General features: G+C 46.0%; 1 protein-coding gene across 38 annotated transcripts in view; it reads right to left on the reverse strand.

The window, feature by feature from the left end:
• The window catches only part of LOC138491680 (von Willebrand factor A domain-containing protein 5A-like), a 925839-nt gene that overhangs the window by 563425 nt on the left and 348969 nt on the right, over nucleotides 1-13445 (reverse strand). For all 38 annotated transcript variants that reach the window (XM_069618327.1, XM_069618326.1, XM_069618336.1 and 35 more), the window contains one exon: nucleotides 9421-9535. In XM_069618327.1, coding sequence (XP_069474428.1) covers nucleotides 9421-9535 — 115 coding nt within the window. The remainder of the gene's footprint in view (nucleotides 1-9420; nucleotides 9536-13445) is intronic.

Here is a 13445-nt window from a genome sequence, read left to right on the forward strand (position 1 = left end):
TTCCTCTTTAACCGGAGGAACTGTCCAAAAGGTAAATGTTCTCGTGTATTCCTGGGATGGAATCTGTTAAAACTCAGCAAAGCATTCTTGTCTGTTTTTTTGTGAAAAGGCTTCACTTTCAATATTTTGTTAACTCTGTTAACCCAAATCGTGATATCCAAGAAATCTATTTTCTCTGTACTGTAGGTGCAAATAAACTTTAAATATTGGTTTGGTTGGTTAATCCATTCAAAGAACTCCAAGAAAGAGCTCACTGTTTCTTCCCATATTATCAAGACATCATCAATAAATCTACGCCATAAAATAATCTTTGAAAAATATGGGTTCGTGGTCTGATAAATGTGTTTTACCTCAACGTTTTCAACATAAAGGTTGGCTGCTGTTGGTGCTACTGGAGAGCCCATGGCCGTGCCATGAATCTGATGGTATAATTCCTTGTTAAACACAAAATAATTCTCTGTTAGGGCCATTTCGACACACCAAAGAATGAAACTATTCGATGTCACACCTGTGTTTCTCTTGGCAAGTAATACATTTTCTAGCACTTCTAGTGTGTCCTGTTGTGGTATGCAAGTATAAAGTGCTATTACAACTAAACTGACTAATAAATGAGTTTCGTGGTCAAAAGTCATGTGCTCGATGCAATTGATAACCTGTGTCGTGTCTTGTATGTATGAGAACATATTCATAACAAACGGTTTAACGAATTTATCTGCACATTTTGCCAGTGCTTCCAACAGCGATCCTGTCCCCAAAACAATCGGGTGTCCTGGAGGATTAAGCAATGAATTATGTATTTTAGGCAATGTGTAAAACTTAGGAACTGTAGGTCTAGACACCATAAGATATTCATATTCCTGTTTACAGATCCAGTCTCTTTCAAATGCCTTCTCAACTTTATAGTTGACTCGCCTTTATTTTCAACTCGCCTGCCAGGAATTTTGTTAGAGTTTCTCTGATCACCTGGTATACCCACCTGTCAGGAATCTTCATATAACATCAGCTGCCTGGTATCTTCGCCTGCCAGGACATTTCTTAATGTGTTTCACAATTCTTTACAATCTAACTTCAGCTGCCTGATATTTTCCCCTGCCAGAACTTTTCTTACGGTTTCTCAGACTACCTGGTAGACTCCACTGCCTGGAATCTTCATGTAACTTCAGCTGACTGTTATACTCACCTGCCAGGACTTTTCTTAAGCATTTCACAATTCGTTTCAATCTTCTCCCCACCTTGGCATCTCAAGCATCTCTACTTAAGTGGGGTTTGCTTTCATACTTTGTCTTGTCTGCATTCAAACAAACTTGGCTTTTGAACTTTGCCTTGTCTGCATTCAAACATTCTTCATGCCTTTTCTGCGTCGGCAATATTGTAGCATTCAAACACTTGATGGCATGCTTGTCGGAACACCCTGGGGTCCCAAGCTGTTTTGGGCAGACTCACTGGTTGCTCCCAGAGTCTCCGATGTTGCTTTCACCTCTGCAGCGTGATTCCTTCACCCACTTTACAGTTCTGAGTGTGCAGATGTCCTACCTGTGTCCTGCACGGCTCCACTGGCACAAGCCAACTCTCCTGCTTGGCCAGGGATGGAGAATGCTGTCGCGTGAAGTGGCCCAACCTCCAAGAGATCCAGTATGGTTCCCGGCATCTCCACAGCCCTTCGTGCTCGCACAGAGTACTTCTCTTCTCCCCAGCAGTTCTCTCCATTACGCCAGCTTTGTTGGTGCCTCGCATTCCTGAGCTACTGAGTGGGCGGCAACGTCTCCTCCTGCACTGCTCGACTTGACAGTGCACTTGCCGGCTTTAAATGTTGCACACATTGCAGGTTTGGAAAAACAACTAGTCTGCATGTTAAACTTCAAGCACTAGTCAGTTTGCACAACCTCCCTTGTCCTCCTTCTTGTCTCAGTACCTCAGTGGTTATGGGTGTTCGAGTCTATAGTGTTCTTATTCATTCCGCATAAAGGCACATTAGAGACAAAAGATGTTGTTTGTGAGTTGTGGGTGTTTGACCCAAAAGTGGAGGCCTGTCTGCAACAGTGTAATGAAAAGGTTTCTTCACTTTCTCTATGTGGGGGGACAGGGGGGAACTGCCAGCTGACAAAAGGCCATTAAGGCTGCCCCCATGGTCAGCATCAGGTTGCCGCTGCCATCCCCAGGCCACATGGGAGGAGGTCACTGGGAAAACAGTGATGAATCTATCGGATTCATCACAATATAGCTAAGCATCCTGGTGACAAGGCTTGCTATCAGAAGAAATAAATGTTATGAGTGTATCTTTGGACAATTTCTGCTTCCTTTTTCTTTTTTATTTCCTCTTAAGAATTTGCTGCCATGGCATGATTGTTTACAATTGCACTAAGCACTATAAGCACTATCACATTTCTGTATAAACCCCATATAACTAAGTAATTTATATTTGCTGAATTTAAATAATGTAACAATTGTTAGGACTGTATAATATAATAGTATTAGATAATTTTTGTAATTACACCATGCACTTTCAAATTTTGTATAAGTTTTATATAATTAAGTAATTATCATAGCAATCTATATTTGATGATTTCTAATTGTGCAAAGATTATTAGGAGTGTATGAATTGTAAATATTATTGTGTTAGATAAATTAGTTTATGTATAGATAATGTGAATTCATTATAAAGTTTGCTTGTAAACCAAATGCAATAATTAAAAGATACAAATCCCCAGCGCAGCGATGTAGAATGTGAGTGAGTGTCTGGGGGTTTACTGTCTCGAACGCTGCTGGGAGGTCACGTAGAACCAGTAGGCATGGCTGGCCATCATTGAGGATGTTAAGAGCATCGTCTATCAACTTGATGTTAACCATTCCTGTGCTGCATCTGGGTCTGAAGCCAGATTGGCAGGACTGAAGGTGGTGGTTAGCACTGATTTGTTGGAGAAGTTGCATGGCTAGATGGCTGGAGGTTTACTGTGTGTTTTGTGATATCATTTTAATTCCGTTTTATCTCTCTGCTTATATGGTAGCCGTGCTTCGTGTTGGGTGCAGCCAATCATCTTTGATGTTTCACAAAAAACTTTTTTTATTTCGCTTTATCCCTCCAATCCTGCTGCACATGTATAGCGGGCCTACTGTGTGTCACAGATGGCCTCAAGAACACATACATTTTCAAAGACCCAAGAAATCCAAAGGAATTGAAGTTGCACAATTCTGTAAGCAGCTGGCAACTTCCCTCTATACTAACTGGCAACCTTGTACGTGTAAATACCTCCTCTGTTCATAAGTATTCTCGAATCACTACTATGTTCTTTGTATGTCTGTAACCAATTGTAGTTCTTTCTTTCATGTAACCACCTCTGGTCTGCAACCAGTGTAACCACCAATTGTATGTAAACCAGCCCCCAGATGCATCCGGGTTCGGTGCACTTTACAAATGTCTAAATAAATAAATAAAGACAGTTCAAGGGGTTTTATAAAAATGTTTGCGTTGGAATCACTTAGGGCCGCCCCAATCTCCTTCATCTCCCATGGGTGTTGATCTCCATAGCACAAGTGTCCCTAAACCCCAAGTTGGTCACTGGAGATCGGTAATCCTAACTATGTTGGATCTGGCTGGCTTGTGGTGAGGGGGCTATTGGTGAGTGTCAGAAACCAGAAGGTGTCTCAACTGCTGGTCCCCGGGGATCTGTCATCCAGGTGGCACGGACACGGCCATCACTTTTGATTCCAATTCCTGGGGGTGGACCAGTGGGGGAGGATCACCTGGATGAGTAGTCCTCGGGGAGTGGAGGTGGGACACCAGAGGGTGAGACTCGGTATCCTCTTCCCAATAACACCTTTTCCCCATCCTACCAGGGAGGATACCTAGGAATTCACCAATTCAAAGAGACTTGGACACAGAAGGTCTTGAACTGTGGAAATGGAATTGTATCTTCCTGCCGCAGAAGCCAGAATGTGTGATTTTCTCGAGTGAACCGCCTTGTCCCGTGCTGAAAACGTGGGGAAGGAAGGCCAACGGCCCGAACATCCTGACTTATCATTTTATGAACACTTTATTATTTGTAAATTAGTAGGAAGGATTTGCAATAGTTTTTTTTTAGTATAGGCCATTTTAACTTGACAAGACTCCACTAGGACTGTATTATTATTATTTGATGGTCGAAGCTTGCTCCCATCTGTAGATTTAGGTTTAGATAGGTGTTTATCTCATCCGTGTGAAAGTTCAATAAACACTCTTGAACTGTAGTCACTTGTGTCTGTTTTACTGTTGATACCATACCTTACATGAGGGTCTAAGGGAAACTGTCTTATCTTTCTTACTACATCAGGGATCTTCATACAAGAAGCATGGTTTCCAGTCAACCAGGTATCAGTCGTTCTTTACTTCTCACGATCTTGTACTCCTTGCCCTGATGTTTTTTCCCTCGTTTTCCTTCCTCTTATTCTCTCCTTCCTTCTCTCAACTTTGTCTCCCTCTCGTGTCGTCCTTCTGCCCATCTGATGTTCTTCCCTTTACTGCTGCTCTCCCTCGTCCTTTACTATTTGCTCCTCCCACTCCTCTCTACTACACTCTCCTCCCACTACTCACTACTCTACTCTCCTCCCACTACTGTTACATGTTACTCCCACTACTCTCTACTACACTCTTCTCCAATTCTGCACTACACTCCACTCCTCTTTCTCTCAGTCACCCTACTTTCACTTTGTCATTAACTTTTCTCACGCAGCTTCACTTAATCCTCTTTACTCCCACCAAACAATACCTTACCTTGCACAAACTCTATGTAATCTTCCTCAACACTCTGCTGCAATGTCCTTCCCCTACCTGGTGCCTCAGCCCAACTTCTCCTCTCTTGGCCTCACCGGAACATCCCAAACTGGCCTGCTTCATGTGTTCTCTTTTATGCTACTCCCCCTCTTCTATTCCTTCTGGCGTCCACCTGGTTCTCCAGGCCAATCGCTACTTTGTTCCCCCCTAGTGGTTGAGTTACAGACATGAGATAACATGAAACTCTCTTTTAGCGTTGACCCTTTTTCGAATGCGGGTCCGCCCAAACAGACAATGGCCGCCCGCTACAATCAGAGTCTGCTCTAAAGAGATCCACAGCCATGCTGACTTTGATAGTGATGGGCAGCCGGTTCCAATGGTGCAGGGAGAAAGAACGGAAGTGAGAGGAGGCATAGCAGAGTGAGGTAGAACGCAGGGGAGGAGAGGAGGGAATGAGTTTTTGAGTAGACAGAGATACAATCAGGCAGGTACTGAGGAACAAGACTACTGATAGCTTTGTAGTCTGAAAAGAGAGCGATTCAGCATGGAGAGCCAACCAACATGGTGTGGATAGGTAGATGTGAGATCATGATAGGTTGTAAGTAGTGCGAAGTAGAGGCTTTGTCTAGAGGGAGGAAGGAGTCGAGTGGAAGGCCAAGGAGTAGGTTCAAACAATAGTTGAGTTTGCTAAGCACGAGGCTGAAGATTAGATTTCTCGTAAAGTGGTGAGTAGGAAAGGGTCACATTGTCCAAGTGTTGAGAGGTTGAATATGAGCAGCAGAGATGGTGATAGGGATGAATTGTTGCAGTCGGAGGTCGCTATTAAAGATGACGACAGGTTTTAAAGCCTTGGGCGAGGAAGTAAGGAGGTCAGTTGGGAAGGAGACAGGAGGAGGGTGGGTAGGGATGGCATTGAAATCCAGGAGAAATATGACTTAAATTTTTGAAGAGTTAAGCATGAGGCAGCAGAGAGCCATCTAGTGACAGATTGCAGTGAGACAGTTGGTAAATAATTATGAGATGGCTGGGATGAAGGAGGGTAAGGAGAAAAAGATTGCAGTTTCATCAGAAATGAGATGACAATGAAAGCCAAAGGATAAGATAAGTCTTCCTAAAGAAGAGTTATAGACAGAGGCTTTGCTAGGAGGGTGGCTGGGGGGCTATAGCCCCGGGTCTTTTGGTTGTAGCCCTGCATAAAAGCTCAGGGTCTACAACCAAAATGCTAGCTAGCCCTGAGTCCTGACAGTCCCGACATTAGTGTAGCCCCAGATCTTTTCCAGACCTAGCAACACCCTTGGATATAGAGGGTGAAGAGCAGCGATCCAAGGACTGAACCTCTATGGCTGCTGAAGGGAAAGGGGCAGTGTCAGAGGTTTGCAAGTTCCAGGAGATTTTAAAGGAGCGCCCCTCTAGGCGAGAGCAGATTCCCAAAACCAAAGGTCCTCAAGAGTGAGTAGGAAGGAGGAATGGTCCATAGTGTTGAAAGTGGCAGAAAGGTCCAAAATGATGATTATAGAAGAGAGTTTGAGGTGGTGAGCATCAGAGAGAAAGGTAGAGATATGTATGAGTGCCGTCCAGGTTGAGCGTTTACTATAGAAGCCATATTGAAGTGGATCTCCAAGGACATTATCCTCAATGTACTTAGTGATCCACATTCAAGACCTACCTGTCAGGGACCTTTGAATAATGGTGATGAAGATAAACTGGGTGTTCCGGTCAGCAAAGGGTTTCTACAAAAGAGGTAGGATATTTGCAGATTTGAAGGAGGAAGGGAAGAGCCCGGCAGTGAGAGAGGTCAAAGAGCTCACATACATAAGGGCAGGTGATTCAGAATACATTTCCGATAGTTTGATAATCAAATTGGTCGATAGTGCAACATGGGTTGGCGCTGGGAATGATGGGTGCTAATTTTGTAGGAGAGGTTGGGGAGAAAAAGCAGAGAGTATAATGGGAAGGGGGAGCAGATAGTGGACAGAAACAGAGTAGGGGAGGGACAAGAGAGGAGGGTTGTGAGAGTGGTTGCAAAGGGAGCAGATTAGGTTTGTGAAGTATGAGGATTTGTCAGAGGGGTCAGAGCAGCAAAGGACCTTTTATAGGCTTGGAGTAGGGTGGAAGTCTGTAAACTGCACCAGAATCGTAAGTCAAAGTGCATGATTGTTTTGAGGGTGTGGATCTCAGAGGTGATCAAGGGCAGAGGACATAGGTGTGAAGGTGTTCATGGATAATGTTGGTCAAAGAGAGTAATAAATCCATACTGAAAGGCAGAAAAAAACAGAGCAAGAGGGCAGTAATGAGGGCCTTACCCAACACCACCATCCTTCTCAACAAGTAAGGGAGAGAGGGAGAAGGTAGCCTCTTGTGGCTTTTTCCAGGGATGGTGTAGCACAATCCTGAAGGGATATCCAGGAATCTATAATAGCAAGAAGTGAAAGTTGAGGGGTGATACAAGCTGAAGTGGGCAGTGATGTAGGAAGAATGGTTGCAGAGTTATTGTGCATTCCAGAAGCCAAGTGAGAAAGTGAATCTGAGGTGGGGGAGAGGAGGTGGTGGTGTGAGATAGAAAAGGGGGGTAGTTGAGTTTGGAGGTTGTGGGGGGAGGGTGTGAGAGTGATTGAAAAGGGAGGACATTAGGTTTGTGAAGTAGGACGATTTGGCAAAGAGGTCAGGGAAGCAAGAGAACCTTTGTAGGCTAGGAGTAGTGTAGTGGTCTGTGATCTGCTCTGGCATCATAGGTCAATGTGCATGTTGTTTTGGGGGTCTGCATCTTAGATGCAATCAAGGGGAGAGGACCTAGATGGGAAGGTGTGAATGTGTGTGCAGGATAATGTTGATAAAAGAGAGTCATAAGTGCATACTGGAAGGTAGAAAAAGCATGGTCAAAGGAAAACACATGAATGGTGGAGAGAGAGAGGTCCTCACATCATCAAGGTAAGGGGCAAGGGAGACCTGAGACTGTATATTGTTAAGAACTATATGAAAGAAGTTGTAATAAACTCAGGGGAAGAGCAGCCCCCCCTTGAGCTTGTGGAATATTCAAAGATATCAAGCAAACAACTAGAAGGAATCTAGGGGAAGGGAAGGCCCCCTTTCCTGGTGGAACTTTATTGATCTTTCGTGTCTGCACTTAAGGACTTTATGTTTGGAACTCTTAAAAGAAGCTGTAGGTGTACAGCTAGCAGACATCCCTATTTTACACATTCTATTAGGTTTAATGTGTGAGGGTCAGTTTATGATTTTGGACACAGGACAGATGGCTTCCTTGATTTATAACATCCTGACACAGACGGTCCTTTGTTTTGTTGAGGCAGAGAAACCCATCTTAGAATTAGGGATAGGTAGGATTTCTCCAACCCCTTTTTCTTTTGTGATAATAAAAGTATATAACCAACACCAAACATGCCACTCTGTCCGAGTCATAGGGCCTCATTACACAGACGGCGGTGGACTAAGGTGCTATTAGCACCTTGGTCCATGCCGGTAAAATACCGGCACCGCCTTGGTGGAAAGGGGAATTACCGCCCTATTCCAAGATTGGTGGGGTGGTAATTCCCCCTTCCCCCATTGCCCTTCCCCATTCCCATTTTTGCCCCATAGGGCATAATGGGAATGGGGAAGGTGCTAATTACGGCACCGCAAATTGCGCTAAACTGGGCAGCACAATGAGGCCATCATGAGAACAATGGGAGTTTAGAGAGCCTTGTGGAAGCAAAGATGATCAGCCATTTCACAAAGATAGGATGGGAAAGAATTCCACAAAGTGGGAGCAACGATAGAGAAAGTGTGTCCTCCAGCCGGCACTCTGCAGTATCTCAGGATTCTCAGTAAGGTTTGGGAGGCCTAACAGAAAAGTCTAGAGGGATTGTAGAGAGCCGGTTTAGATTGAAGATAATCAGCACCAGATTTATAGATTGCACGATGCTTGACTCATAACATTTTTAAATGAATGCGAAATACGATACACATATCAAACTCCTGGGTCCCTTCCACCCAACAGATCTATATTCTTCTCTATTTCTTCTTTCTTTCTATAGATAGTCCTTTTCTCCATTCAGCCCCCCTGTGTCAATGCCCTGTCACACACATCGCCTTATTATAGCAAGTGTTGTTTATGCCTTTAATGGTTATGCATTTATCTTTCTAATGGTCGGTTCACCTATGACATGTCTACAATATTGTCATAGTTCAAGAAACGAAATCAAAAGATTTCAAAGTCAAACTGCAAGTAAAATAAGTCACTTACATGTAATCATAGTTTTCAATTATCGGTTGTTCATGTAAACCCGCATATTCTCCCCTCTGGAAGCCTTATAGCCTTATTGCTATAGCATTTCAGGATACATGTCTGTGGGCTGGGTGTAACTGTCCAACAGTGATTGGTTAAGGGTGGGCAACCCAGTTAGTATGTGGGCTCTTAAAGTCACATGCACTCACATCCATGCAAAATGTGTTTTAACAAAAGGAAAATGTGTTTTCTTGTACATTTCTGTTTTAAGCTTTTAGGACCACGCAGCCTGAGGGATTAGAATATTCAATGTATCATGCTGGAGTGGGAGAGAGGTGATAAATAGAGCAGATGAGACAGAATTATGTACAAGGCTATAAAAGGCATAACAAAACAAGAGGTGCCCCATAAGCCATTCATTATTATACCTTACGGCAAATGAAAATCATACCTTAGGTTGCATCTTCTCCTTTCCTGTGATAAACTCGGATGTGCCATTGCCTGCTCGAGCCATACCTTTAATAAGAGCTGTTGAGGCACCTTCTCCAATCCCAAATGCAAAGCACCTGTAAAATAATGTGAAAGTAATGGCACATCTGTGGCGAATTGTGTCAGTTTATGGGATCGTTTTTACCCACAAATTAGAATGTTTGGAAAAGTGTAAACAGAATCAGTTCTGCTTTTGAGCAATCAATCATTGAAAATGGAGCCCACACATCTGGCCTAGTGACCATCAACCGACAATCCATATGACTGACACTGATCATTCAGCCTACAGAGTATCACATTGTCAGCCTCTACAACTAAACTCTAATCAACAAACTGCCTGGCCAATCACTAATAACGTAACTAATGAACCTACAGACAATAGTGTATTATCAGACCAGGCCTGAAGAAAGAATTGTTCAAGCAACTGATCAAATCTTTCAGACTCTTCATCTGCTCTTACAGCTAGCACTTTTTCTTTTTAAATGATACTTTGATTACTTTTCATATACCGTACAATAATAAAAGATCTAGATATACAGACTTTGCTTCAGCATTTGATGGTATTGATCAACCTATATTATGGACCAAATTAGAACACCTCTTAATGGCAAGTCTTCTGTTGCATGCTTGCCAATTGCTGCATGAAAACAACGTGGCGAGGGTTAGAGTAAATGCACAGGGCGAGTAATAGGACCCAGTTACGATTGAGAGGGGTGTGAAACAGGGGTGCATGCTCGCCACTGTGTTGTTTAATAGTTTATGGCAGATTTCGGTGACTCTCTCCGAAATGAGGGAAAATTCCCATCCCGCTTAGGTAATGCTAAAATCTCTTGCATTGCCTATGCAGACAACCTTGTTATTTTTTACTCCACTTATATTGGAATCTCAAGAAGTCCTAGTGCAACTATGGAGTACGCAGAGGAAAATGGTATGAATGTAAACATGTCCAAATCAAAGTTAATGAGATTTGGAAAGGTGTTGCGGGACAAGCAGAGAATTTTGTTGGGAAATGGTGAAATAGACAGGCCCTCATTACGACCCTGGCGGAAAGTGACAGACCGGACAGCCACAGCGTAAATAGCGTTTCCGCCATTGCACGATGGAGCAAAGTGCGGCCCATTCCGACCCATCGGGCACGAGCACCACGGCATGGCGGAAGTGCAAAGTCCGCGATGGCGGAAATGACCCCAAAACGGCCCACACCGCCGCCGTACGGCGCCCTAGGTGCAATACCGCCACCCATCACAGCGGACACCGCAGTGAGCGCCAACCGGAAAGTACGGTGACCGTAAATATACGGAAACGGAAGTAAAAACATGGGCCCGGAACGGGAAACATCCCGCCGTACAACCTATAAAACCACAAAATCCACACAACCACTAAAAACACTACCCTGAAACACACCCCAACCCGTCATCCACCCTAGCGAAACCAAGAAAAATGGGAAAAGTAGCGAAGAAAGCGTGCGACCGCAAGCGGCAGGTCCACTTCTCCCGTGAGGAACTCACCGTGCTAACAGAGACCCTCCAGGAGAATGCTACCGTCGTCTTCTCCACGCAAATGACCAGGACGGCACTTGCGAACAAGAAGGCCATATGGGCTCTGGTGGCACAGCGGGTAAGTGATGTGGGGACCGCACCCCGCAACCCACAGCAATGCAGAAAGCGATGGGACGACCTGCGGATACGTGTCCGTAGCATACTTTCTGCCAACCGCAACATTGCCACAGCCACCGGGGGAGGATCGGAATCACCCATCAAGTTGACCCCCTGGGAAGAAATCTGTGCCTCCACCATTGGAATGGAGAGCATAGAGGGAGTCGGAGGGATGGAGAAAGGAGTGCAGACATCCGGAGAATCAGGTAGGTGGCCCAAATAAAACAATGCCAAATCCACAATGTCCAATCATGTGAAGTACCATGTGTCCACATAGTGCAACAGAAACACATGTCCAGGAGAACGTCCACACACATTGGCCTGATAGCGCACTTTAAAACTCACAATAAATACATAAATAATTAAAAACCCCTAAAACACCCACTACACGTGCAGCAGGCACACCCTAACTGCAGGCTGCCAAACAACTGCACCCTCACTCCACACACAAATGAAAGCACCTCCAAGGCCCCGACCCAAATCACCCTCAGGTACCACCCCAATGCATGTGATACATTGCCATTCCAATTCCCACAGACCCATTAATAACCCTCGCCCTCCTTTACTCCACCACAGGGTCCGATCCAAACGACGAGCATCAGGACACCCCTACCAGCACACCTGCAAAGAGGGCCAAGACCAACGGCCAAAGACCCTCCACCTCAGCTGCACGCATCAAGACACGGCAGCAGCACAAATCAGGTGGCAGCACAGAGGATGGAACATCAACAGGCACCCCAGCAGCCAGCATGCCCACAACACCACCACCACAGGTCCCCCCAATGGATGCCACAGAAGGCACTGCCTCTGGTGGCAGCAGCACCATAGGTGACACCCCATTGATGGCAGCATGCTCCGACACAGAAGACGGGGATGTCGAAGTCAGATCCATCCATGACCTGTCCCAATCCCCCTGTCTGTCCCATCCCGTACAACATGAGGATACCACGCAGGAGCACCCACAAGACGACGACTGGCCATCCCCCACAAGCCCTGTGGCAAGGCAACATGAGGTCACCAGCCCCTCTGTGACACCACCGCAAATGGCCATGGCCCAGCAGAGGCAACAGTCCCTCGACCAGTTAATCGTGCAACAGCAGCAACTGGCCACGCTCCTCAAGGACCATGCCGATGAATGTGGGGGCACTAAGGCAGACATAGAAACATCAACTGAGACACTTAGGGCAGAAATGGAGAGAAGTACAGAGACACTAAGGGCACAAATGGAGAGTAGCACCGAGAGCCTGAGAGTCCAAATGGAGAGTAGCACCGAGAGCCTGAGAGCCCAAATGGAGAGTAGCACCGAGAGCCTGAGAGCCCAAATGGAGAGAAGCACCGAGAGCCTGAGGGGGGAACTGCATGCGACGTCCAAAGACGTATGTGCCGAACTTGCCGCAGTGCGCCGTGTGCTCACTGAGCTCTCACAAACCCTTAGGGACATGCATGGACGTGAGCAGGCAGAGACATCATCCGTTGCAAGTTCCGTCCAGGGCAGCCCCCAACGTAGATCTGGGAGGAACCTGCGCTCCACAGGCAGGGGTGCCCCTGATACCCGCAGAGGGGGCTTGCAATAGCGACAGCCCACTGACAATGAGCATCTTTGGACACTGGTGTTCGGGGGGGAGGTAGGAGGGTGGAGGGGGTTTTTTGGGCTCACTTGGGTGGCGGGTCGATAGGGTGTTCAACATGATATCACATATGCCATAAACAGTGCACGATCAACCAATGAGATGTGTGGACAATGATCTTTGTGTACTAGGCCATCATAGGCGTACAGTCCATATTGTGCATGTACCAGACACACACATTGCCACGAGTACCGTGTCCATGTATCAGCCACCAGGCGTGAGTGCTAGAAGCATGCATCAATGAGATGCTGACGAATGTCACGGCCCTCCGGTGCCTCGCAGACTCCTTGAGGTGCTGCCACATCCCCACCCTCATCATGACCATCTTCTGGTGCTTGCAGTTCTGCGTCAGGGGGCATGGGCACATTTCTACGTACGCACATGTTGTGGAGCATGACACATGCCATGACCATCTTTGCAACCTTCTCATGGCGGTACAGGAGTGCCCCGCCAGACCTGCTGAGGCAGCGGAAACGAGTCTTCAGTAGGCCGAATGCCTGTTCAATGACTACACGGGTACGTGAGTGGGCATGGTTGTAGTCCTCCTCATGCTGGTCCCGTGGGTTCCGGACTGGTGTGAGGAGCCATCTCTTCAGTGGATATCCAGCATCACCTGTATGTGGACGATAAACGTATGATGTGGAATGCCATTGCTACGTACGCACACCCCCCCCCTTCCTGCCAGGTCATTGCCGAATCACATA

This window comes from Ambystoma mexicanum, chromosome 10 (genome assembly GCF_040938575.1).
Source record: "Ambystoma mexicanum isolate Mex_15411 chromosome 10, UKY_AmexF1_1, whole genome shotgun sequence".
Lineage (NCBI taxonomy): Eukaryota > Metazoa > Chordata > Amphibia > Caudata > Ambystomatidae > Ambystoma > Ambystoma mexicanum.